This window comes from Limanda limanda, chromosome 1, assembly GCF_963576545.1.
Source record: "Limanda limanda chromosome 1, fLimLim1.1, whole genome shotgun sequence".
Classification (NCBI taxonomy): domain Eukaryota; kingdom Metazoa; phylum Chordata; class Actinopteri; order Pleuronectiformes; family Pleuronectidae; genus Limanda; species Limanda limanda.
The window spans coordinates 16935885-16962390 of NC_083636.1; the positions used below are offsets into that span (position 1 = coordinate 16935885).

Below are 26506 nucleotides of genomic sequence, written 5' to 3' on the forward strand. Positions count from 1 at the left end.
GTCTCGCTCATATTAATTTAGCTTTCTGATATTGGGGAGAACAGGGTGTTAAATAAACCACAAACAGTTGTTCTGTACTGTAACTTTGTCTGTTAGTAAAGTGGGTGGGGTCTGGGTGGAGTAGTGAAGCTAGGCAGGTGTAGCCCTACCCCCCCCCCCCCCTCTCTCTCTTCATTCCTTTCTTTCTCTCTCTCTTTCCCTCTCTCTTTCTCACTCTCTCTCTCTCTTCGTTTCTTCCTCTCTCGTCCTCTCTCTCTCTCCAGGATGGGCTGCCACATTGATGCCACTCCGGCTGGCCAGCGTTGCCATGGCAATGTGTATTCGAGTGTGAGTGAGTGTGCATTAGAAGGAGACACACACACACACACACACTTGGACACGCCCTGGTGTTCTGTCTTGTTGTACGGAGGGAGGACTGGTAACTTGATTAGGGTACACTTTGTCTAGACAAGACGGGCGTCCTTGTGGCTTTTACTGATTCTCAAGGAGAGACGTGTCATCCTCCTCTTCCTCTTCCATCAAGGGGGGGTTGACTTTCTTCGCCGCCACGTCCTTCTCCTCCCTCTGTTTCTTTTTTTAGTTCATGTCCTCTTTTTTGCTCTTTTTCATTCCTCTCCACCATCCTTGCTCTCCTCGTCCTCCTCTACATCTCTTAACCCCAATCTCCATCCTGTCCTCCCCTCATCCCTCGCTCAGCTTTATTAAGCGTATTAGGAGTGGGGTGCATGGAGACAAATGTGCCACTGTCTTTCTCCCCCGCATTAGTCCTGCTGATTGGAATCTATTCTCCCAGCTGATCCAGTGTGGGTGGTCAGACCGAGATTCCTTATCCTGTGTGTGTGTGTGTGTGTGTGTGTGTGTGTGTGTGTGTGTGTGCGTGCTTGCACAGAGGAGATGATTTCAGAGAGTGTGTGTGTGTGTGTGTGTGTGAATGTGTTTCAGGGACGTAGAAACACTTGTGTTGTCAGAGTGTGTGTGTGTGTGTGTTACATCACACGCACCTACTGTACTGTATATGGATCTCACGGCTGCGTATGCGTGCCTTCTGGCTCGATAGGCAGATTGGCGTGGACGCGATACGAGGAGATGAGCGGGGGGGGGGCCGCGGCCCTGGCAGGAGATCCGAGGCACGTCTGATGCCCGTTTGCATCAACGCCGTGTGGCACCTGTCAGCCCGAGACACGCACACACTGTGACGATCCCAGATACCGTGACACTGTGTGTGTGTGTGTGTGTGTGTGTGTGTGTGTGTGTGTGTGTGTGTGTGTGTGTGTGTGTGTGTGTGTGTGTGTGTGTGTGTGTGTGTGTGTGTGTGTGTGTGCGTGTCGAAGTCGCGTCCCCCGATGGCAAAGCTCACAGCGTACAAATTGATTTTCTCCTCCCTTTTTGCACTCTTGTGCCACTTGACACACGTCCCATTTCATTTACAACGCTGGCTGCCAAACTCTGAGGTATCTTCATCTCCATCTCTCCACATCCCCCCCTCCCCTTCTCTCTCTCCCCCATCACCACCATTACGTCTGCGACCTGTGTCCTTGTGACAAGTTGGCTGCCGTCCCAGGATGTTCTAATCAGCTGATTGGGATTTGCGTTCGGACTCGCCTCCATGCCACAAAGTTCCCTGAGAAAGTTTCTTACTTGTAATCCAGTTTATCCTTCGTATAAAATACATATTTCTAGCACTGTCACTCACTGCACTGATTAATTCTTTCCAAGTAATGAAAATATTTTTCAAGGGGAAACTTCTGACTGACATTGATTCTTGGGGCTGAGGCTGATACAGATAGTACAAATGTTCCTGTACTGATATATATATTAAAAATAGCAATGAATGTAAAGATTTTGTTATCAAACCGTTATGACGAAGAATGTAATTGAGTCAAGACTCTCTATCGTCATATTCAATGACAATGAAAGTCTTACTTTGCTCGTCTTCTAATGGCACAGAAATAAAGATTAAACACCATAAGAGAGATTATTAATAAATAAATCTGTGCATATCTGCAAAGATAAGCAATATGTCTGTGAAAGACTCATATCGGTCATTCAATAAATCAGTCATCTTCCTTTTGAGACTTTATCTGCGAGTCAAACCTAAATAACCAAACACACCTGTCCTCATCTTCATATATGTGTGAGTGTGTGTGTGTGTCTGTATTCCTTTAAACCCCCCCATTCCATGGCTCTTATGAGTGTGTGACGTGTCTCTACATCTTCATGTCACCTCGGGTGGTTTTCACACACATTTGCTACAGCCACACTCATAGAGGAACACATTACCATCCACTCACATTTACGTCACTGGAATTGAAATGTGATCTATTATTTATTTTCCCTTTTCCTTCCCTTCCACCGGTTTTATACTCTTTGTCTTCCTCTTCCTCTGTTTGTAAAGCCAGCGACAGCATCGTGTTTTTTTTTTAAGCATTATGGCCAATTAGATAACGATGGATCGAGTCCATCCCACTGGACTGAAAACCCAGAATGTTAACATTACGTAATGGGAGAATAATGAACTTTAAACAATTTCTGAAAACAGCAGACACAGTGTAATAGTGAAACATCTAATGTCCCGGAGTGACAGCTCAGCTCGAGTCAACCGGGAAGTCCAAACACCTCCAGCTCTCTCTGCAGTTTAGAGGTCTCGTTGTCCCCTGTGTCACATTGGTTACTTTTTCTACGTTGCTTATTTCTTTTTCAGTATAAATTGGCAAAGCAAACTGGTCCCGTCTTGTTTGGTTCAGTATGACGTGACAATTTGTGTTCTGGCAGGATTTCAGGAGTTTCGAGTCCACAGTAACAAGGATGTGGCGATCCTTATTGTGTTTTAACTGGAAGTCGACTGGGAAATCCAGTCGTTTGTTGTGGCTCTTAATGGTGAACAATGATATACGAGATGCATATCGATGACAAAAGTGAAGCCAAAGCAGCTTTACTGCCCCTTAGTGGCTAGTTGCAGCATAGGTCATAATCCCTGTCTCCTCCTTGTTAGCAGATGGGACATGGGCACAAAGATATGGTTTCTGTCATTTTCGGTAGATTCAGGCCACGATTTTCTGTCTACGTAGCCCAGCCAATGTGACCAAACCCAATTATTATAAAAAAAATTGATGTCGTATCCACACTCTAATGTGCAACTATAGATTTTTCAATAACTTTGGTTCTAATGAGTTATTTGTTGCTATAGAAATGAGGGGAAAGGTCATAATTGACAGCTAAGACTACATCGTGATTGGTCGAGCGTGTGTATGGGCGGGACCTCGATACTACAGCCTCCAAATGGCGTCACCAGTAGGAGAGGGCGTCCGTGCTTGCTCTAATTAACAATTGCTTCTGCGTTGTCCCTTGTGTTCACAAATCCCTTTTGACAGTTTGACAAAAAAGTGTTTGCTGGTGGAAAGATGATTTCCTGGATGCGCTGGACGTGTTGCGAGTTAAGCAAGGACGTGTTGCCGCTCACGTCACAGTCGGTCACGAGCGGCGGAGTATCATCGAGTAGAGGGTCCCCTTCTGATACGATGATTGCAGGCTCTCGCCACTTCAGCCCCCACCGTGTAATTACTCTCCAATGCGCAGGCACTTCCTGCCACCAGCAAGCCGATGACAGGCTCCACCACAAGGCATCGCTTGGCCCAGCTCTCCCCCACCGCCGTCAGCCTCATCACTCACTGCCAGAGTCCTGTTTGATTTGTTTTTGAAAGCATCTACATGCCTCACAGGGAATATTTAGTATCTTCTCTTCCATATTCATTCCCCTCATCCCTTCCCGTCCCATGAATCATTTATTTTATTTGTATCTCCCATGTCTTTTTTTGTTAACCATGTGCTATTGGAATAGTTTGATGTGTAAGGCTGCGATTGCTGGCGTCTTTTCTTAATCCAATTTAATGTGGAACAATGATATTGTAGTACTGATATTGTAGAGTCTGGTCCAATCAGACTCTTGCTTGGTGCCGGTTTGCACAAAGGATTTTGGAGTGGCACCATTTGTTTTTTTTCTGTATTTATTTATTTCTCAATTTATCTTTTTATGTATTTCTACATTTATTTATATAGGTTCTGTGTTTTTTATGTATCTCCTTTTCCATAAGTGAATTTGATGGCCCTGTCTAAAGCTGGATTGGTCGCCACGGCCTGATTATTTGGGGCTTTTTTACTTTGCAGTCAATACAGGAGGAAATTGTGTAGCTCACAGAATAAAACTACTTTTACTCAGATCCAGTTTTCTTTGAGACATCGGTAATATTTATATTTGTTGCTCTGCATGAAGTCTAAAGACACACACACAAACACAAGCCCTCTCTCTCCCTTAACAAAAACCCCTCAGGACACAATGCCCTGCCTGACGAGCAGAGCTGACCAGAGCATGTGTTGCCGTGGTGATGCTTTATTCTCATTTCTTCCTCTCATCGCGGTGACCTCGAGTCGGCAGCAGCCACATCTTAACGGAGACGGATCTGTTTACACTGAAACCGTGATTTGTTCCAGTATGTGGCGGAGACGGCTGACACTGCCACGCAGCTGCTATTGTTGCCAAGGGCTCATCAGAGGAGCCTGACCTGCCCATTTGTGTGTGTGTGTGTGTGTGTTTATGTGCGTGGTGTGTGTCTGCATTTAAATTCCTGTGGGAGGCTGTAATGCATTTGTCAATGTAACTCAAAGGAAACACATAAAAACGTGCAGGAAGTACGGACACACACGCTCAGGCTCCGTCATCTAGTCTGTCTCCTTCCTCATCACGTCTACGTCTTGACTTCAAATCAATTGCAAATCAAACAAGTATTTCCCCGTAGCCCTTGTTAGTTTACCGTTCAGTACCAGAAAACACCGCCGCTTCCTGTACGCGCTCCGGTTACCCCGAGACTTGTTGCCACTGATGTCACAGAAAACCAGCAGGACCAATCCATTAAGGGCCGTCCTCGGGGAGCAGGGGGAGATCAGGCCTGAACAAATTGTCTCCACTTATCATTGGGACACGCTTTGCTCGGCAGGACCACGGGGGAGCCATTTAAAGCCTTGCCCTAAACCCTCTCTTTATCCTGGTGGGGAGAGGTCGGGGGGAGGGGGGGGGCTGCAGCCGGAGGGAGAGGTACAGGATGGTGAGCAGAGGTTTTATGACTTAGCATTTACTTTGTTTGCTTTGTTTAAAGAGTACGCTGTGGTTTTCTACCTGGTACATTTATCGTAGTAGGCCAGTTCTCCCTGTACACTTTATAAAACTTAATAAGAGTATAAATATTTACTACAATGTAAATATAACCTGAAATAGTAGAATAGGTACCTGGTATTTAAATAAGATCCTGAATTGTTATTTCATCACTTCACAATGTTACCCAGTACCTACATATACGTACTGGTTTGTTTTGTAGTGGTAAAAAGTGACATCATAACTCCGGAGTACTTCTGCCGTACGTCATGGGCTTTAATCTCAAGTGTTATCCGAAATGATTAAGTTGTTGTTTTTGGCTGTACATTTATATTGATGTTGTTAGTCTTCTTTCTTTGCTGTAAATAGGGTTAACGAAATGTTAGAAAGGGGAAAAAAAGTGTTTTTGGCTGCACATTGTACTCTTAATGTCCCAAAATGAATTGAAAGTATACGATTGTGCTGAACTATACTTGTACAGTATAATTTAGCAGCGTGTGTAAACCTTTATTAGATGGATCGGCACAAGGATATTCATAGTCTTTATTTCCAAATGAGTTTTATGATCCTCTTACTTTTTGCCTCGTGCTACATTTCTGTTTCCTTTTAAATGAACTACTCGAGTATTTGATTTTGCTATTTAACCATGTTAAAATCACTTTTTTCCCCCCTCAGGGTCTTTTTCCAGTGTTTTGGTTGACGACCAGAAACCAGTTGCTAAACACCAGCGTGTTGACACTCGGTCGTCAGCATCTAGGTCAGAGCTTTGCTGTGCCAACGCACACAGTGGGAAATGGACTGCTTTTATATTGCACTTTGCTGGTCTGAACAACCACTCAAACAATACGAGTCACATTCATGCAGCACTTTCATATGCAGCGCTGTTCCATCACACATCCTTCACACGTGATAAAGGACCCTTGGGCACACGGAGCTATAAGGATCAAACCATCTTTGCTTTAGTGAGTGGATGACCCGCTCAACCCTCTGAGCCAAAGCGTCAACAGTCACTTTCTGTTTACAATATTTTACGTCCATGGTATAAATGTGACTCCTGTTTGCGTACTGATGTGATTTACAGCTCAACACTAATGGCGTGTGTGGTTTTTCAGGCGAATGCATCAGTCAAAGTTAAATCCAATCTCTTCTCTCCCGTTCTTCTCTTCTTGCCGAGTTGTCAGTGATTCTCTCAGCGGGTTACGGCAGCTTTTCGCTAACTTATCGTGAGATCCAGATTTCCTGGATGTCCCCTCCTTCACCCTGGTGTTTTGTTTTTGTCTGTTCATGTTGCTTTAGTGCTTTTACAAACACACACACACACACAAATATAAACGAGCGTGAGTCATGCAGAGCTTTAGTTTGACGTGCGGCCCACTCTCCCAGGCGGAGAGAGCTGCCTTTTTGGATCAAACTTGATTGTTGGGAGAATTAAGCCACTGAGAGCTCCTGCAGACAAACAGGTAAACAAAACGTTTACTGTACCCCTCCCCCAGTACCCGGAAGATTCTGTCTTATTCCAGAAATATCAAATTCAATCACTCTGCTTCTACCATCCCTCTCTCCCCTGTGCCTCCTCTCCTCACTCCTGCTCACTTTCCGCCGCCGCAGATCTCTGTGTGTGTGGTTTGTGGAGTGAAAAGCACTAAAAGAAATGGAAATATCTGATCACAGTAGATTCAATATCTGTGAGGAGGCTTCCTCTCAGCTGTCAGTGTCAACAGCCTCATACAGGATGTGTGTGTGTGGGTGTGTTAGTAATTTTCCAGCTTGGTTTCTCCTCCTTCAGGATTGTTTTTTTTTCAGAGCAAGCCTCGACATTTTGTGTTTGTCTGATCTTTATTATTTTGTACTTCAGGGCAAATATGACTCATTTAATCTTTCTCCGTGTGTGTGTGTTTGTGTGTGTGTGTTTGTGTGTTGCAGCCACCATCATATTGAACGAGCTGAACTGGACAGAAGCCCTGGAGGATGTTTTCCGGAAAAACAAGGAGGAGGATCCCTCGCTCCTCTGGCAGGTGTTTGGTTCTGCCAGCGGATTGGCCCGCTACTTCCCAGGTGAGCGGCCCGGCAGCCAATGGGCTTTCTCCGTTGGCCTGCTGACCTTTTTTTAATGTGGTCAGTGATTGGGGCACCAAGGGGCCATTTCATCATGTCCCTGACAGATGCATCCAGAATCAAGCAGACTCGTGGTTAAACCCTGTGTTGCTGTTGGCTGACTCTGTCTTTCCTCTGACTTTGGCCTGAGAACGACGACAGTCAGTCATGAATCACTTCCTGACAAACATGCAGGAACATGTGAAAGTCTTTGGGACAACATGGCTGCCGGTTGCTAAACAGTTTCATTTACCATTAACACTTTATAAAAGCACATTTTGGTGTTTTTGTACAGATTAAACACACAAGATGTCTGCTAGGATAAGAATTGCTGTATTAGGACATAAGAAAATGATGAGACACAATAAGACTTGGCTACTTGCTCACATATTAAACCTTATTGAGAAATAAACTGAATTTCCCCTTTCATCCTTCTGCCTTATCCCAGCATCCCCTTGGATGGACCTGAGCAACTCGGCCAGTAAGATCGACCTGTACGATGTGCGCAGGCGACCGTGGTGAGTGCAGACACTGGTTTATGATTCGCTGTCTCCTGTTTGTCAAGGACACACACACACACGGCTCATTGAGTTTACCTGTGTGATTTTCATTTTAAATATATTTAGATGTCGCACAAACATGTCAGACCATCTGAACACGCACACACACACACACGGCAGATCAGAAAGTAACAAAAGATTCATTAATCTCCCAGAAATTATTAAAATCTGGCGCGAAGCCACATACTCTCTTTTAACCATGTTATTAAATTCCGTCTCCAAAGCCTCTTGGCTACGGTGAACTGGATCACTGAGCCCTGACAAGCTGTTTGTTTATTATAGAAACAATTCAATGTGCTAAGCCTTTGTGAGATTTGCTTGTTTCAATCTTCAATAAGAGTCTGTGTGTCTGTGGTATGTGTGTTTGCCACTTGGACATTTCCATTGTTCTCAGTGTCCTCGACCTGTGTGTGTGTCTGTTGTTACTCACCAGGTACATTCAGGGGGCGGCGTCACCCAAGGACATGCTGATCTTGGTGGATGCGTGAGTGACGACTTCATGATTCATCGATTACAGTCAGATTTTATTTTATTTTGTGCGACAAATGGCCCTGACGCTAACTCTCTGACTAGCCCCATGCCGCTGGGTGGACTGGGACACTCACATCTGTCTATCAGGGCAACTTCATCCTTTACAGTCCAGTTACATCTTCGATGTGTGAAGGGAAAATGTAGGTTTTGATGAGCTTAGATTTTCATAGAGAATCCGGCAGCGATATCTGTAGCAGTAGCAGTTTAGATCAATTTTGAATTTAAAATGTCCCATTTCTCATTCAAACACTGCAAAAGGAGAGTGTATCTTTTATACCGAAAATCCATACAAATTAAATCTATGTCAAATATAATATTGTCATCTGCTACATGCAACTTTAACACTAGATGTCACTAAACTCTACACACACTGAACCTTTCAATGTGTACTCTGATAATGTTTTATGCTGTAAAACTTACATCATCCATTTTAATTTTTAACTTTCAGGAGCGGCAGCGTTTCAGGTCTCACCCTCAAACTGATCCGAACGTCCGTGAACAAGATGCTGGAGACGCTCTCTGACGACGACTACGTGAACGTGGTCTCTGTGAGTTTTCACACAGAAATAAACGTGGCCTGAATTTAATTTCAGGAATTCCCGACTTTCTGTCACTTCCAGAAGATTCTTGTGAGATGTGCAGGTGCACATGTTGCTGGATGTGGACGTGTGGACTATTTGTGGCAGCGTTAACTCCTGCGGCCTGAGTCATTGGTTTAAACGTGGACGTGACCTTTTGAGCGACTTAACGCTGCACACATGGATGGATCTATACTGTGGCTGAATGTGTGCGTGGATGCGTACTTATTGGTCTGACTCAGAGTGTCATTGTGGCTATATGTGTACAGTATATGTGTGTTTATGTACCATGGGAAATAACCCAAGAGCATCTGAGCTGAGTTCCAGTATGTGTGGCTAATAGAGCGAACATGTGACGCGGACCCTGGAACGCCACGAGATAAGTGCGCTGCTTCGTGACCCACACGTTGAATGGGCATGTAATGGAGAATCCCATGTTAGGCCCATTTGAAATTCAGTGAGACTCTCAGGCATCAGGGGCCGGTATTTCAAAACTTGTAATCCAGATCAGAATGATCCGGATAACCAAATCCCCCTGTCCTCAGCCACGGATCAACCTGATCTATCCCGGTATTTCAAAACTTTGCTGGATTGGATCAGAGTGATCCTGATACCGGCAGATTGGGATGTCCAAATCCGTCCCGCCCCCTGGATCACAGACAGGAAACAGGAAATGGAGCCAACATTTTACAGAAAAAGGAGAAGCTAGCTCAACTATTGTCTCTGAATTAAAGTATAATCTTAGCCAGTGTTGATGCGTCCTCAGACTAGATGAAAGGCAATCATTATATTGAGTTAACCAATTATGTAAATCAGCACAAAGTTGAAAGAAGAGCTCGGCGATCTCTAATTAAGCAGAGTTCGCGCTAATGCGAGCTAACGCTGCTCCATTGACTCCTGTGTTAAGGAGCTAACAAGCTAGTAAATAGGCTAGCGTCTGTATGTCGCGGTCCACAGTCCATTTTAATGCATTCACTCGCAAGGCATTGTGTGTAGATTTTAAAATGTGTTGTACATATCTTTTTAGGAAACAGTTGTTAACAAAGGGGACAGCCCTAAAACCTTAATATTAGATTTTCTTTACAGATGTCTGTGGGAAGAGACTTGCACAGACTTGCTCCAAATGGCATTACTTTTTGAGCTTTGGCTATGAAAATTAAGTGTGTGTGCTGAATGCATGTGAATAAAAACATTTGACAGAGTTTCAGTGGAGGCCTTTATCAGTGGGTAACTTAACAAAAAAAACTGTTACTTAAATAAGGCATTCATATTCAAACTTAAACATACAAATCGAAGTTTTGTTAAACAAAAGCACCAGACCTTATCAATGAGGATCAAGAGAAATACAAATTAACCATGGCATTTCGAACTGCTCTTCCTGCTGGTTCATCTGCTTGATGTGGTGGTGGTGGTGGTGGTGGCTGCAGCTGTGGTACTTCTGCCTCAAGTGGTGGTCTGTCCAGGATGTCTTCATTCAGAGGAACTCTTCTCAATTGGGCAATGTTATGAAGAACAATGCAGGCAGATATTATATTGCAGGCCTGCTTCGGCTCCACACGAAGATAGTTCAGGCAGGCAAATCTGCGTTTTAAAACACCATTGATACGCTCAATTGTTCCCCTTGTTGCGCTGTGTGCATTGTTATACCTCTGCTGTGGGTCACATGTGACAGTAGCAAAGGGGGTCATAAGCCACCGTAGAAGTGGGAAGCCACTGTCACCCAGGAGGATACCATCCGGCGCAGTTTGTTGCAGTCTTCTGTAGAGATGACTTTCTCTTAGAATCCGTGCATCATGTACAGAACCAGGCCATCTCACAACACAGTTGGTTATTTTAAGGTCAGCATTCCCTATGAGCTGCACGTTGATACTATGCCGTCCCTTTCTGTTGACAAATTCCCATTCTCTTTCATGGGGTGCCTGAATGTGTATGTGGGTGCAGTCAATGGCACCAATAGTGTTAGGCATCCTGGCAATTGAGAAGAATTTTCTCTTGGTTTGTGTTATTTCTTCCTCAGTATCTGGAAATCTCACATACTGGTGAATTAGACCAGCCAGGGCTGCTGCCACTGAATGCATGACGTGTCCCACTGTAGACTTTGTCACAGCCAGGCCATCTGCAATGACTTCATAGAAGGATCCACAGGCAAAGAAACGTAGGGCAATAAGCACCTGCTCCTCCACAGTTAAGGCATGACTCCTTCTTGTAGGACGTTGAAGATGTGGGCGAAGAATTTCACATATATACAAAATATCTTCTCTTCGAAATCTAAACCGTGCATAAAGCTCATCATTTGAGTACTGCTCAATGAAATTACCTCGTTGGACATACTGACGAGGCTTGTATCGTCTCTGACGGTGCCGCAGGACATGTACTATGGATGTCATGTTGCAGAAGCAAAGGTCATTGACCTAACGAGCCCAGTTTTAAAGTCCGTGACCTGTTCTTTCTCACCTGCTTTCAATTTAGCTTTATGGTATTTAAGGCCTTCCTTAGTGATAGGGCTTTCTCAGACAACATGGAGAAGAATAAAGGAAGTAATTTCACAACAGCAGAGACAACGGCCCTTTTGGAGGGTGTTCGTGCCAATTACCAGGCCCTTTTTGGAGGTTTTAGTGGTCCTGGACAGAGTTCTCTGTCCTCAAAAGTAAAAAATAAAATATGGGCCGACATAACAAGGCAAATTAATGCCACTGGTAGTGGCCAACGGCGGAGTGTTGAGCAGGTTCGGCTTAGGTGGAAAAACTTAAAGCAAAAGGCTACGAAGGACCATTCTGAGGCGAAAAACCCCCAAACAGGGAACAAGTCCATAAAACGTGGGGAGTTCACTGATACGGTTTTGGACATCATAGGAGGTGAGAGTTCCCAAGCCTTGTTTGGAATACTGCCAGCTGGTACAGGGGAGTCAATCGACCCCACGGAGCCTCTGAACCTGTCTGCTGAATTGGTCACCCTCACCCCTGTGGAGCTGGCATTTGAAGAGCCCAGCACAAGCCAGAGCCCTGTCTTGGAGGAGATGTGGAATCCACCGGCACCACCACCACCATGTAAGCGCAAAAGGCAAGCTGAGAAGGGGGATGGCTACAATGAACTACTGAAGGTGGAAACGGAACGGGCTCAGCTACAAATAATTCTAACAAATGAACAAATCAAACTAACACTTCTTAAACAAGAAGAAGTGAAGTTAAGAATTCAGTTGCTGGAAAAGCAGTTAAGAGACTGAAATGTATAATGCATAGTTTAACACTATTTGTTTAATAAATCACATTGTTTTTCCTTCATAATTCCTTGTTAATTGGAGTTTGTAATGTCACTTACACGCAGTAGTGTAATGTTTATTCTGTGTTGCACTTCTGACGCTGATTTGTTAAAGCATTGCAGTGAACAGCGTGCATGTTTGCAGAAAAAAAAAAAGAACGTGAAAAGGAAATAAACATTGATCAAACAGCAGTGAAGCTTAGTTGTATTAAACAAAGAACTTTGGGAGCAGTTACACTTCAACTGTTCAAATCTTAACATGTAATCTCCCTCAAATCCACCTCTGAGGTGGGATCAGGGTGATCCTGATTTTTAGGATCAAACTGATCCAGATTTCCCACTTAAGTTTTGAAATACTCAACAGCAGCTTTTAATCCGGATCAAAGGCAGGATTGGATTGCCAAATCTGAATCTGAATCTTCAGGATCAGATTTGCTTTGAAACACCCGTTTTTAGGATCTGATCAGGATTTAATCCAATCCAGGTGGATTAATCCTGTCGGATCATTTTGAAATACCGGCCCCAGAGGATTGGATCCTGACACGCGGATCAAGGAAATATTCATCCATCTTCATCTAAAGCCGCGCAGCTCGGTCGGATAAGGCGTGGTTCCTGCTTCCCAGTGACATTATTGCCAGGAAGAGAAACTAACACAGTTTCAAGTGGTCACATTGGTTATTAACCACCGACTGGGAGGATTTATGAGTAGTTGCAAAAGACGTTTTTGAAAAGTGAGGAATTCCACTCATAACACATGTTGTCTCTTCCTGCTAAAATATAACCCCGCCCCCCTCTCAGTTTGTCTCATTCACCATTTTCCTCTGATAAATACATTTGAACAAGAACAGTGCCCCTTGTGGCTGAGTGGAACAGTTTTTGAAGAATGGAAAAGTATGCTATTTGTTTATTTAATAATATTATATTACATTTTTGAATATTTAAGTCTCAACCCTGAAGCCCTCATCCCACATGTCTGAAAAGACGTGAAGCAAATAGTTCAGTATTTTCACGGAGCTTCAGAGGTGCAAGTAAAGTAGGAGGACTATTTTTCTTTACTTCACTGTTTACTCCTGTTTCTCGTCTGAACCCGGCTGAGTGTCTCCTGGCTGTGGCTGCGTATGAATTTTTAATGAAAACATATGAGAGTAGTGTCAATCTTCTTATCTCACTCTGAGAGAAAACAGACGCTTTCCCCAAATTATTACTTCATTCTGCCGTCTGATTATTTTACAATCTTCTTTTTCACTGTCGTGCTTTCTATTTATTTTCATCTCATAATGGAGACCACATGGAAAAGTCCCACGTCTGTGACATCACATTGAATTGGATGTTTTGGGCCCAGGATGCATCGTGTTACTTGGACGGGACTCAAATCTCCTTGATCCTCGCTCGCCTCCTCTTCGTCCTTCTTCCGCTTCCCCTCCGAAGGCCGGGAGCATAAATTAGGTTTTCCCTTGGCTTTCCAAACTCACCATTAATTACATTTCCTTTCACTTCCCGTAATAAAGCAGTGGTTTATGTTTTTGTTTGGAGCTTTCAAATCAGCTAAGTGAAAAGGCTTTTGAAGAAAATGAAATCAGGCGGCAGCGTAATAAGGATATTGATGGAATCCAGCTCCGTTTTGTATCCAGGAGCATTTTGAAGCTTTGGTCTTTCATAATAAAATCATTTAATTTAAGGCACTAAGTCTGCTCACAGGCTTGATGAGTGTGTGCGTGAAGTTCTGACTTATTCACTCAACCAAAAATAGGAAATACAGTTTTTGTGTGTTTTGAGAGAGAACAGATTTATAGATGAATGTAGTTTAACCCTTTTATAAGGTTTTAACCAGACTTTAGTTTCAGTTTGTTTATCTAATATACCTCAGATCACATATCAGATGTATATTGGTGTTTATGTATTTGTATATGCAATACATATATATTAATATAAATCTGTGTATATCTGTAGGCCTATATATGCATATATACTGTGTGTGTATTTATATAGGCAAATGTGTTTATATACACATGCCCACATACAGTATGCTGTTGTATTGAGGTTTTAATTCTGTGTGGTATTTTAAGTTATGTGTGAGGTGACGCTAGATGAAGCTCTCGCTCACTGTTGTTTGTATTAGTGTGTGTGTGGGCGTGCTTCTGTTTACAGGACGAATGTCTTGGCAGTTATTTGCCCTGAAACTTCCGCCAACATGTTGAATAGTTGGAAACCGATATTGTGAACTGTGGCTTTGTTTGCTCCTGAAACACAAACCTGAGGAGAAAGCGAGGAAAAGGCTCCCGGGAACAAGCTCTGTTAGATTTTGTCATTTGATTGCTGGTCTTGGATATTGTGTGAATCTCACAAAATATACTTCTCGGTATTAGGGTTCATGTTTGCCTTTAGAGACAGATATGAAGACTTAAAAAATCCATATATGCCGGGCTCTGATCTTTGTAAAGTTTCATCAGGTGACTGAGAGTGTCCATCTGTCCCTCCACATGAACAATACTCATCTAATGACACCTGTTACATTCATATTTTAATCCCATCATAACAGATCTCTTTGTGTTTCTTCTTCACCTCCTTATGCCACTGTTTTCACGCCCCTACCTTATCTCCTGTCAATCCTTCCTTCTGCTCCTATAGATCCCTTCGGTCTGTGCAGATTTGATTAACACTGATTTCATTAACACGTGAACAAATTGTTTCGACAGCAAGGTCAACGAGATACAGCCTCATTAAATCAGCCTGTTTACTTTGCAATTACCTTTTTAAAGAAATCCTATCAGCTCTCTGTAATTATCTGATTCAAAGTACATTCTGCACGTTCAGGGGACACTGCATGATTCTGCAGCGAAGGGAAACCCAGGCCACATATTTAAGAGGAAAATATGTGCAGGTTGCCTTCCCGCCACTTCCCGTCATCCCTCCTTCCCTCCAGTTCAACGAAAAGGCCTCACATGCGGCGTGCTTCCAGAACCTGGTGCAGGCCAACGTCCGCAACAAGCTGATGCTGAAGGAGGCCGTGCAGAACATCGTCGCCAAGGGCATCACCAACTACAAGGGCGGCTTCGAGCTGGCCTTCGAGCAGCTGGCGCAGGTAAGGCGTCGGCGTGCGGGGGGGGGGGGTACTTCTGCAGTGCCTGCGTGCGACATATGGGAGTGGGAGTGTGTGTGGTCTGCAGATGGGGGGGATAGGGATGGAAACGTAGAGGATGTCTCTGTCAATCTGTTTGATTTAATTATTTTTTCTTGAAATGTGCAGAAACTCTCATCTACTTTTTATGAAATCTACTTTAAAGTCTGATGTTAAAATGTAATTCATCATTTTAATTTAACTGAAAATAATGATGGAACGTTGGACACACACATCTACAACTCTCATGAACAGTGAGTGTGTGTCGACCTCTTCTGGTTGTTTTGGACATTGCAGTTTGTTGGCTCAGTGGATTTTGGGCTTGAATTTGTTTTTGCATCCGCTTCTTCATCCTGTTACTGCAACAGAAGATTGTGTTGTTTTTACTTCAAGTCAAACGTGTTTATTTTCTTCAGCTGAACGTGTCGAGGGCGAACTGCAACAAGATCATCATGCTCTTCACTGACGGAGGAGAGGAAAGGGCGGAGGAGATATTTAAGAAATACAATCCAAAGCAGGCGGTAGGACTTTAAACACACGTTGTCCACAGAGGGGGAAGAGAAGAGTCTTTTCTTTTCATCGTTATCAGGTTTCCAACAAATTGATTCTTTTACATCTCACAGGTTCGAATCTTCACGTTTTCAGTCGGTCAACACAACTATGACAAAGGACCAATACAGTGGATGGCCTGTGCTAATAAAGGTAGGAGGGGCCTTTAGTCTTCTGTAAATATAAGTTTCTTTTATTTTAAAGTATATTTTAGACCGTTGATTAAAAAGTTATTATTACTATTATTACACCAGTTGATTTTCTATTTAAATCGTTTTTCAGATTTTTAACACATTACAAAGGTCAAAGAGAATAATAAACTTGTTTTATAGAAAAATGAAAAAAAGCTAACAAAATATCAAAGACAGAAAGCAAATTTAATACATTAAAACATTTAAATCACAAACAGTAAATAAAATAAAACATCATTATTTTAAAGCAGTAGAAGTGTTGAGAGATGATTTAAAAGCTCAGGTGAACTATTCCAGAGGTTCTGTCACCTTTAATCCTCGACCCAGAACCTCATCAGAACCTTTTCTCCGTGATGCTAAATCAAAATCCAGTCTGGTGCTGTTCAGTGGGCCTACCAATGTTTTTTATGAATTCTCTAACGCTGCTGTAGAATATCCCTTTAAATTCCCTGAGTTTATTTTAGTCGTTCTATATCAACAGCTTATTCTTTACAAAATGGCCCAGTGTTTTCACAGTAAACTAATTCTGCCTTCGTGCCACATTAAAAAGCTGCATTAACGGCCTCTTGATAAACGTGATCTGATTTAAATGAACCTCCTGCTGGATTTTCATGTTGGAGGTTAAAACAAACGTATTTCTCTCCTCAGGTTATTACTACGAGATTCCCTCTATAGGAGCCATAAGAATCAACACACAGGTAAAACAAATACACTTCTCTAATGAACCATGAACTGCTGCTGCTGCTGCTGCCGCTGCACTTTCCTCTCACATTTTATTCTGGCTCACTGGAACGCATGTGTCTTATGCCCTCTTGTGGTCGAGTGGCTGTCTTGCAGGAAACTAAACCTTCTGGTTCCTTGTATTGTGCAGGAGTACCTGGACGTCCTGGGCAGACCCATGGTGAAGGCTGACCGGAGGGCCAAGCAGGTCCAGTGGACCAACGTGTACCTGGACGCGCTGGTGTGTTACATGTGTTCACAGCAGATTTACACAGATGTTGTTGAAATGTAAAGGAATCTGTTTCCCCGAAATCTGTTCTCCGTCAGACGAAGGACTTCAGATAAGTTTCGTTCTGTTTTTCGCCGTTTGCCGTCCTGCTAAACTCAACTTCAACTCTGTTCCCCGTTGTGTTTGCGAAAGCACTGATTAACTCCCCCCCACCCAAAAAACTGCTGCGCAAAGCCATTTTTTTTGTTGCTCTTAAGCCTCAGTCATGATTTACTTTTTTGAGAGGTTGTGGTAGATAAGGAGGCATTCAGCCGAGCGCAGCCAAGCGGCTCAGTCGTTGTCATCAGTTTGCTGATAAGACGCTGTCAACGTCTGGGATCGGCGTCGACCTCGTCAGCACCAGAAACGTCTCTGCCTTCTGTTAAAGAAAAGATCCAGTTTCCAACATGGAGCTGTTCTGGGTTTTTCAAATGACCCGGTGACACTCGCGGGATCTGTGGTTTACAGAGTTTTGTTTTATTTATATCATTTATGCCATGAGAAAATCCTCTGTGTTCATGTATGTGCCGTGTGTTTGATCCTGCAGGAGCTCGGCCTGGTGATCACTGGAACTCTGCCGGTCTTCAACAAGACCAACACAGGCTCCAAGGTATTTAACAGCCGTCTTCAACGATACATTTATTGTAAATCACAACTTTTTTTGTATTTTATTCTTTGTTTGATAGTTTTTTCATTGATTTGCTCATCTTCTTTTGAATCTATTTTAACCTTTGCCAAGGAAAGGTCGTGTTCATGGTTCTTCATGAAAAAAAGTCAGACGTTGTTAGATGACTGATATCTACGAGTGCGATTTGGTGCAGTTTGATTGAATTGTAGGAAACTGTTGTTGGACGCATGAGCTGCACTGTCACTATAGATCTACCGACTACATTTCCTGACACACACTTCGACCCCACGCGACGCTTTGAGTCTGCCTGACGCGCCATATTGTTCCCAATTATCGTCTCATCCTCCGCTTTCATCCGCTGCTTTCTTGTGGCTCGTCCTCTGTCGGTCTCCCACACGCTTCCTCAGCAGGAAGAGAAGCTGGGGTGTCGTAAAGCAGAAATCAAAATGAGATCAGACCTGCAGATCAGAGACGGGAATGATCCGGTAGCTAAGTACTTCAAGATGAGTTTACATGTCTACTACCTCTGACTACCTCCGCTACGGTTGAAAGCAAGGCTGGAAATGCCTCGTCAGTGAGTCATGGGGGCTCCTCTGGCTTTTGGGAATGAGACTGACCAGATTTCTATTGAAATTTCCTTGGAATTGTTCAGAATGCACAGAGGGACTTGATTCATACAGAAAGAACAACAGGCCTCCTACGTGGGTCTTACACTGAGACTTTCTTTTATCTCTCTTTCACCATGTTGCCTTCTCAGAAATCACAGAACCAGCTTATCCTGGGGGTTATGGCTATTGATGTCTCGCTGGAGGACATCAAGAGACTCACGCCTCGGTTCACGGTGAGAGCACACACTCCAGTCTACTGTCTGTAGAGTTCATAGGTTCTTCCTGTCATTTCACTGCTGTCTTTCTCTCTTCCCTTTCTCCTGTAGTTTGGACCGAATGGTTACTACTTTGCCATCGACCCTAACGGATACGTGCTGCTCCACCCTAATCTGCAGCCGCTGGTAGGACATGTCTCTCAAGAGCATTAATTTGCTTTAAAGCCATTTGGTGCACATTAAAGGAGACATACTCTGCTCATATTCAGGTTCATATCTTTAATTTGTTGTTAGTTGAAACGCTTTACATGGGCTTATGTAATGAAAACATCACTTTCCTCAGGCTGTCCAATAGCTGCAGCTCCTCTTTTCAGCCTATGTCTGAAACACCAAGTCTCCTGATAAAGCCCTGTCTGCTATTATTGGCCAATTTGTCAGCTTTATTTAGTCTTTATTTAATTTATTTAGTCTTTTATTTATTTATTAGAACTTGTACATTCACCAAAAAACATGAAACACACTAGAGGAAAGAAAAACTGAGACTCTTGACTCTTGCAGCCTGTTGAGGTTTTAATATCGCGCTCAGATTCGGTATCTTTGTTTTTCTGCAGCAGGACATATTATATTACGCTGCTTGTTGCTTTATTCTGCCGAAACCTGCAGATATATTGTCAGTTTCTCTTCATCTCTTTGACTAAAATCTCCATCATATGGCCCCCGGTTGAGGATGATTGTTGAAATGTGGCAACATGTTTCCCATTGACCTTGCTCACATCGGTTACAGATGATTACAACATGCAGAAGTCAAGTCGGAGTTACCAAACAGTCTGATCCACAGCGTGTTCCCTCCTGGAGGTTGCATAACGTCAGCGTGTTTTTGGAAACACTTCATTAACTGCATGTTTATTGCTCAGTTTTCATCCTTTGTACTACAAGGCCACCGATTGTGAGTTAGTGAGCGTACCATGGATTAATTTCTTCCGAGTGGATTAATTGTTTCTGGTTTGTTGTTTTTCCGTGCAGACTGCCAAGTTCCATGAACCTGTAACGCTGGACTTCCTGGACGCAGAGATCGAGAACGAGATCAAAGTGGAGGTTTGGAACATATTTGAATTTTCTATGAAGCTGTGTCAGAATCGACATCACTGTTGTTTCTCATCCTAATACTTTAAATTTGTTTTTGTTTTTTTTCAATTGTCAACAGATGCGGAAAAAAATGATTGACGCAGAAAGAGGGGATTACACGATGGCTACGCTGGTGAAATCCCAAGACGAGGTGATTTTACAATGATCACAACAGTATTAAGTACATCTGTGTACAAAGTTCCACATGTGCTGATCAAAGTGTTTCCCTCACAGCGCTACATCGACCAGAACTACAGGATGTACAGCTACGCTCCAGTGAAGGGAACAGATTACAGGTAAATATCATATTTTGAATATGTTTCAGGGAAGTGATATTTCTTAACTTGTAAGAGGAACTGCAGAGGCCTTAGTTTGACTCAAATTAATATATTAATATTAGTAAATTAATCTCATTGGAACTAAGACTTGGCCAGCGACAGCCACTGGCCGGAGGCTTCATACTTATTATTTATTATATTTATTTTTAGTGTTTTCCATCCGTCAGTTCGTCATCTGCTCCGTTCTCGTGAACGCAATATTGGAAGAACGCCTTCAGGCTATTTCTTCAAATTTCATACAAACATTTACTTGGACTCAGCGATGAGCTGATTAGATTATGTTTGTCACAGGTCAAAGGTCAAGCACATTCTTTTTTGCCTTGTGAAAGTAATATCTCGGGAATGCCTCCTGGGTATCCTTTCGAATTTGGGACAAACATTCACTTAAAATTGGATTTGATCTTGGTAGCCAAAGGTCAAGGGTCAAGGTCATGGTGGCAAAACATGTTTTTGACTTTTTTTGATTTATATCTCAGGACCGCCACAATGGAATTTCTTCAGCTTTTGATCAGTTGTCGCTTTGACTCAAAGATGAAGTGATTCGATGTCAGTGGTCCAAAGGTCAAGGTGACCTTCTGTGAATCTTAAGAAAATATTTATGCGTCCTGAAACTGCACTGGACGTTGAAAGGATTCCTCCGCAAAGTTTTTCTCAAAACCAACACATGAATAATAAAAAAGATTTGAAACGTTCCGTGCATAAGTAAACTCTGTTACGACAATTCTTCTGTATGAGATGTTTGTGTCTTTCTTGCGTCCCGCAGCCTGGCCCTGGTCCTCCCCAAGTACAGTATGCATTACATCCGGGCCACGATCGGTGACACAATCACCCAGGCTAAATGTAAGTTCCCCCATAAATCAGTTCAAATCCCTTGTGGCACTACAGTGTATTATTAATATTATAGTAATAATATTCTGCAGTGTTTGGTGTAAAGTGATGTTAATGTTGTCCAGTGTTCGCTCTCCGTGTGAGGCTGAGAAATTATCCGCTTATGGTTCCTATCCATCATTTACAGTAACACCCTCCCCCAACCCACACACACACACACACACATATACATACACACCCACGTACAGCATGCCCTCGCCCCTTGTGTCGCCACGGTGACACACACCCTCAGTTGTGGTGCCGTTCAAAGTTTTTGACGCCAGACAGCGGGACGAGCGGCTCCAGTGTCGCCTTTCACACATATAGGATTCATAACTTCGTTTACAGCCAAGTGTGTGTCTGTGTGTGTGTCTACAAGTGGGTATCTATGTGTGTGTCCGTGCTCAGTTCTATTGAATGAACACATATTGGATCAGAGGCTCCAGATGTGTCGCGCTGTCATGTCTCTTTTGAGGGTCTGTCTGTTCCCACTAGTTAAAGATGTCATTGTCATTGTGTTACTCAAAGGACAGTTTTATTGTGTGTGTGGTTAATATGGAGCCATCCCTGGTTAGAGTCTGTCTTCCTTACGGTTTATATAGTTTACTTATAGTTTCCCATGTTTTGTATTATCTTAACATTGCATTTGGTACGTGTCGAAGGCGAACGTCCCACCTTTTCTGCAGCTGTCGACGGCTCCCTATTCCAGAAAACTGTAGAAAATCAGTTGGCAGGGACTCAAAGCTTTCCTGACGGCGTAATCCATCACCGTCAACGTTTCATCACGTCTTCATCACGTCTATTTTTCCTGGCGGAGTCTCATTAATTGCAGTTGTGAGCAGGGAGAGGTTTCAGAAACGATGTTTGTCGGTGCTTGATGCTGGCCGTAGGGGCTCCGTGCTGTTATGGTCTCACAGTCAAGTTTAAGAAAAACGTTGCAGCATCTTCGAACGCACCTACGCCAGGAGTCAATAACGAAATTTACACCTGATCAAATAAAGGTGACGAAATGCATCATTCAAATCGCCGTTTAATCAGAAACTTAATGTTACAGTTGATGCCAGAAATTTCAATACATATGTACACACACGATGAAATCTCATTAACTTTGTAGAAACAACTTTGATGTTTGCACGCAAAGTCGTTTATATTCCAAAGGACAACTCTTTAATGATTTACATTATCTCCATGGAAACCTGCTCTCATCACACAGTGTGTAACCACAACCGAAACAAGCTAAGCTAAGATCATGTTTTTGTTCGCACAATGTGACGGAGTAAACAGTTTCCCTGTCCTCAGACACACACCCACACAGCTCACCCTACACGACCTGAACCACCCGATGCGTCTTCTATTGGTTTGATGACATTAACTTAAAGTTGAAGTCATCAAACCTTCTTTCCTCTCCTGCCTCCTTTTCCAACTCCCTGTTTTTCCTCTCCTCATCCCTTTTTCCCTCCTCCCTCCTCAACTCCTGACCATCCCTGGTATGTCGGACCCCCTGCAGCATTTTTGGGCAAGTATCCTCCTCTTGTGCTTTACCTCCTAACCCCCTCCCCCCCGCCGTCTCCTAACTGTCTAACTACCTGCAGACGTTGGCCGTTACTTCACGTCTGACCTGCTTCGTCAAACACTCGCAAAACACAGAAGCATTTTGTTTTCATTGCCAGTTTTTTCCTCATTAAATGGCTTCTAATGACAATTCTGTTATCCCGAGTGGAGCTGGCGTCTGCTCTGAGAAGCGGCGCTTCGCATGCGATGCGTGCCCACACAGCGCGTTGCAGACGGGGTGTGAATGTCTGCGTGTGCACGTATGTGTTTAACCCCCCCACCTGTTCAAATGGCCCTCAGATGTGGTTTTGGCACTGATCCGCTGCAGAGGGAAGAAATGAGGACAGGATGTTTGTGCTGTTTAAAGTTGAAGCCATAAAGGAGAAAGCTGTGGGTCTGCACCCAAAATCTGAGCTTTGTTTTATTTACTCATTTATTTATTTACTTTGACTCACTGTGAGTTTCACAGGCCTGTTAAATGAAAGACAGGGTCCAGCTTAATTCACTAACCGTCATCTCCTCTGCCTGTCCTCCCGTGTGCTGTGTCATCATCTCCATCTTGTTTGTTGGCATCGACTTCTCAATCTCCACAAAACACGGCTAAGCTCTTGTGGTTTGTCTAAAAACCGCAGCAATGACTCGTGTCTGTTCTCTACTTTTCCAGAGAATGAATATAAATGTCATTTTTTTAAAAACCTCCCATGCTCCGCTTTCTCCATTTTCTTATTTGTCATGCATTTGAGCCGCTCCGGGTTCTTGTCTTGCATGTTTCTATTTGTGAGATTGATTCCTGCTGGAACCCGTTCACAGTTTGGACGGATTTTTGGACGTAGCTGCACGTCTTAGATATTTCCCTGACTCAGTCGTTCACGGTGGGAAAAAAAAACCCTCCGAAAAAGATCTGGCAGGAATGTCATCATCGGTGCAAAGAGGCATGCGAGAGCACAGCAAATGCATGCAGCCGTCACTCCCTAAATCTCCCTGCGATCCATCATTACGAGATGCCGCGTTGGATTAAGAAGTCGGGGGGCCAAATATCAAAGCGAAACCACATGGGTGCAATTATTTCCCAATCATGGCCACCGAAGAGGACAAGGGGGTAGCCCCATGTCGTCATGAGAAATGCTGCTGTACTGTATAATCAACTGTCGACACAATGTGCTTTGGAGAATGTCAAAGAAACGTCAAGGTTACGAGCCGCGGTTAATCCCCATCAGTTCATTCTGATGCTAAAGACATCGCTGACTTACGAGAAGAATGCTAATGGCACCGCTGAGAACACGTCCACATCGTCACGTTGAACACGTGTGACCACATCGTGAGCCGCTCTCTCTGTTCCGTCTCCATCTCCATCCAAAGCTCTTCTGTTTGGAATGCAATATTTCTATTCTGGAGTCGCTCTGTGAATAAAATATTGTGTCACCTTTGACCCCTGTGGTTTTACCCTGTCCTTCTTTTCCCCCCCCTCCCCTTTCTCTTTTCCCTCTCATCTTTATCCTCCCCCGGGGGACGATTCTCTCGTTCGCCCACTTTCTCTCTGCTGGGATTTTTTCCACTCCAGGGAAAAATGGCAAGTATTTAATTTGTTTCCTCCTTTACTTTTATCTCTCTCCTGTTGTTCACAAGCCTTGTTGGTCCTTTACCCAGAACGAGTAGAATTGGGCAAAATTTTTGCTTTGAATTGTCCATTTTATTAGTATGGTGGTTTATCATTTTCATATTTTGGCTTTGTGGCTAAATATCTTAATCTTAGGACAAGAAGGAGGAACGTGGTGTTAATTTCACGGATCTATGGCCCCTAATATTTATTCGGCTCTTTTTTTTGTGCGTTGTTAAATATTCCCAATCTCCTCTGTATACAATCCCTCTAGTATTAAACTGTCGGACTCTGACCCGTGTGAGGACGAGAACTCATAATATTTTGTCCCTTTCACCAGTTTCTGAAAGTCTGCTCGCCGACAAGTTTGATGAATACGGCTACACGTTCATCGCTCCGAGGTGAGTTGACATGTCGTTTATTTGGTTTAGATTGTCTGAATGATTCGTAACGTTATGACACAGAGGTTCCTTTCTCTTCCCCCCCCCCCACCACCCCCCACCCTGCAGGGTGTACTGTAAGGATTTAAAACTACCCGACAAGAACACAAATAACACAGAGTTCCTCATGGAGTTCAACAACTACATCGACACGAAGACTCCAAACAACCCCATGTGTGAGTATCGAAGAGCAGTTCTTCACCTTGAAAAACTCCCGCCGCCGTCAACTGGGACATTTTCATTGAGAATAAAAAGCTTTTACACTGGTTCTGCAGCAATAAGACCTGGTTCTCCCTCCAGACTTCTATTTGCATCTCAAAGGGATTTACGGTATTCGGTGTTGTACTTATATGTGAATGAGCTTCAACCATCTGGCTTGGCATTAAGGTGTGCACTGAGCATTTAATGGAAGAGCGCCAAACCCCAAACCTATTCCCAGAGGTCTCCCTTCCCAGTGAAATACAGGTCTGGCTGGATGGTTTGGTGTGCATGAGCAGGCAAAGCTTTGTAATGTGGAGCCCCCCGAGTTCGTGTTACCCATTTGACGCTAACTCTAAAAGTCTGACCATCACACGCCTCGGTGCACATGTGTGAGGTACGGCGGCTTAGATGTGACACGGGCGCGCTCACACACACACAATATTCACCGGCAATATTCCTTCCACACCCCGCCTACAGCCGCTCGACCTCATCCAATTACTGTGTGTTTGTGAGAAAGAGCAGGACACGTCAAGCCAAGACGGCGGGCGGAGCAATAAAACACAAATCAGGCCGGTGGACCTTCTCCCAAACATCTGACCAACGCATTAACATCCTTGGCATTTTCTTGCATAAACTCAATGATGTGCATCACCCCCCCCCCCCCCCCCATATTTCTGCCTACTAATACAATAGGTCCCCAGATATTCATAAAAGTCCCTTTATTTTGTCCCCTAGTGTAATTTGACGGTTTGGATTTAGGAACTCGCTTCAAACACGTCGACATGATCACTCCAATAAAACTTTTCACCCGATTGAAATATTACTTTCACCGTTATTAGCTGCGAGTTTAATGGAGTCCACAGGGAGCGCAGAGGGAGAGAGAGAGAGAGAGAGAGGAGTCGGGGCCCCGGTGGACTATTGGCAGCTCGGGTATCGTTACACGCTTATACGGTTAAAGCCACTGCAGTGGCGAAGAAGTTGAAGTACATTAGGAATTCCTGGGCTGCCTTCAATAAAAGATCCCTAATGAAAACCACCGCACAAAGGGGGTGTGGGGGTGCGGGATAAAGTGTTACACCAGCTGTTTTCTCTGATGTGTGTGGTGTGTCATAAACGTTGGAGGAGGTGGTGGAGGTGTATCGCCGAGCCTCCACCTTAGTGGACTGGAGCGGGTCGTCCGAGCGTTCAAAAGAGGAAGGCGGGACCCACAGAGTGGGCGAGCGGCTTTTTATCGCTCTGTTCTGTTCGTCATGTGGTCGTGTCGGACGTCTCGGAATGCAATTTGGTTACACCTCCATCAACCCACTCGCCTGCACCTCGGTGGCATCAAAGACATTTGAGTCATAGCTTTCTATGAAATTCAAATTTCATGGTGAGGTATCATCTTTTACTTTTTTTACAAAAAACATTCCCCTGTCTGTCAGATTTGCTCGACCGTGTTGGGGCTTGAAAATTTAGCAATATATCATTTAATGCTCTTGGGAATTTCTTTAAATTTAATAAAAATGTTCATACGATCTCATGGGTGAGCTAATTGGAAATTGTATGGGTCAAAAGTCAAGTTTCTGTGACCTTACGAACCACATTTTGGGTTTTATGAACGCAGCATCTCAAGAGGGAATCCCTCCAGGGAATTCTTGCACTTTTTTTTGGCTGGACTCACAGATGAACCGATTTAAATCAAAATTTTGACCATATGAATTGATTCGTTTTCCGTGGTGAAAGGTTATGGTTACAGTTGCGTCTTGAGTCTGTAAATAAGAGAGTTTGTCGAATGAACCCACACTTGTTAACTCCTTCTCTCTTATTTTTACGTGACTGATTTTCTCCCAGCTACTTTTCCCTTTTCTGGAACACCCATGTTGTTCAGACCTTGAGGCCATAATGTCTCCACAACAAACATCTGACAGCATTTATTCAACA

At 43.6% G+C, this 26506-nt stretch overlaps 1 protein-coding gene across 1 annotated transcript in view; it reads left to right on the top strand.

Annotated features, from left to right (window-relative positions):
* Positions 1 to 26506, top strand: part of cacna2d1a (calcium channel, voltage-dependent, alpha 2/delta subunit 1a) — an 83204-nt gene that overhangs the window by 42725 nt on the left and 13973 nt on the right. The window contains exons 7-24 of the mRNA XM_061073709.1: positions 7070 to 7201; positions 7689 to 7758; positions 8234 to 8284; positions 8780 to 8879; positions 15091 to 15249; positions 15702 to 15806; positions 15909 to 15987; positions 16674 to 16723; positions 16897 to 16986; positions 17561 to 17623; positions 18399 to 18482; positions 18576 to 18650; positions 19488 to 19559; positions 19669 to 19740; positions 19824 to 19885; positions 20691 to 20767; positions 24283 to 24343; positions 24452 to 24558. Coding sequence (XP_060929692.1) covers positions 7070 to 7201; positions 7689 to 7758; positions 8234 to 8284; positions 8780 to 8879; positions 15091 to 15249; positions 15702 to 15806; positions 15909 to 15987; positions 16674 to 16723; positions 16897 to 16986; positions 17561 to 17623; positions 18399 to 18482; positions 18576 to 18650; positions 19488 to 19559; positions 19669 to 19740; positions 19824 to 19885; positions 20691 to 20767; positions 24283 to 24343; positions 24452 to 24558 — 1509 coding nt within the window. The remainder of the gene's footprint in view (positions 1 to 7069; positions 7202 to 7688; positions 7759 to 8233; positions 8285 to 8779; positions 8880 to 15090; positions 15250 to 15701; positions 15807 to 15908; positions 15988 to 16673; positions 16724 to 16896; positions 16987 to 17560; positions 17624 to 18398; positions 18483 to 18575; positions 18651 to 19487; positions 19560 to 19668; positions 19741 to 19823; positions 19886 to 20690; positions 20768 to 24282; positions 24344 to 24451; positions 24559 to 26506) is intronic.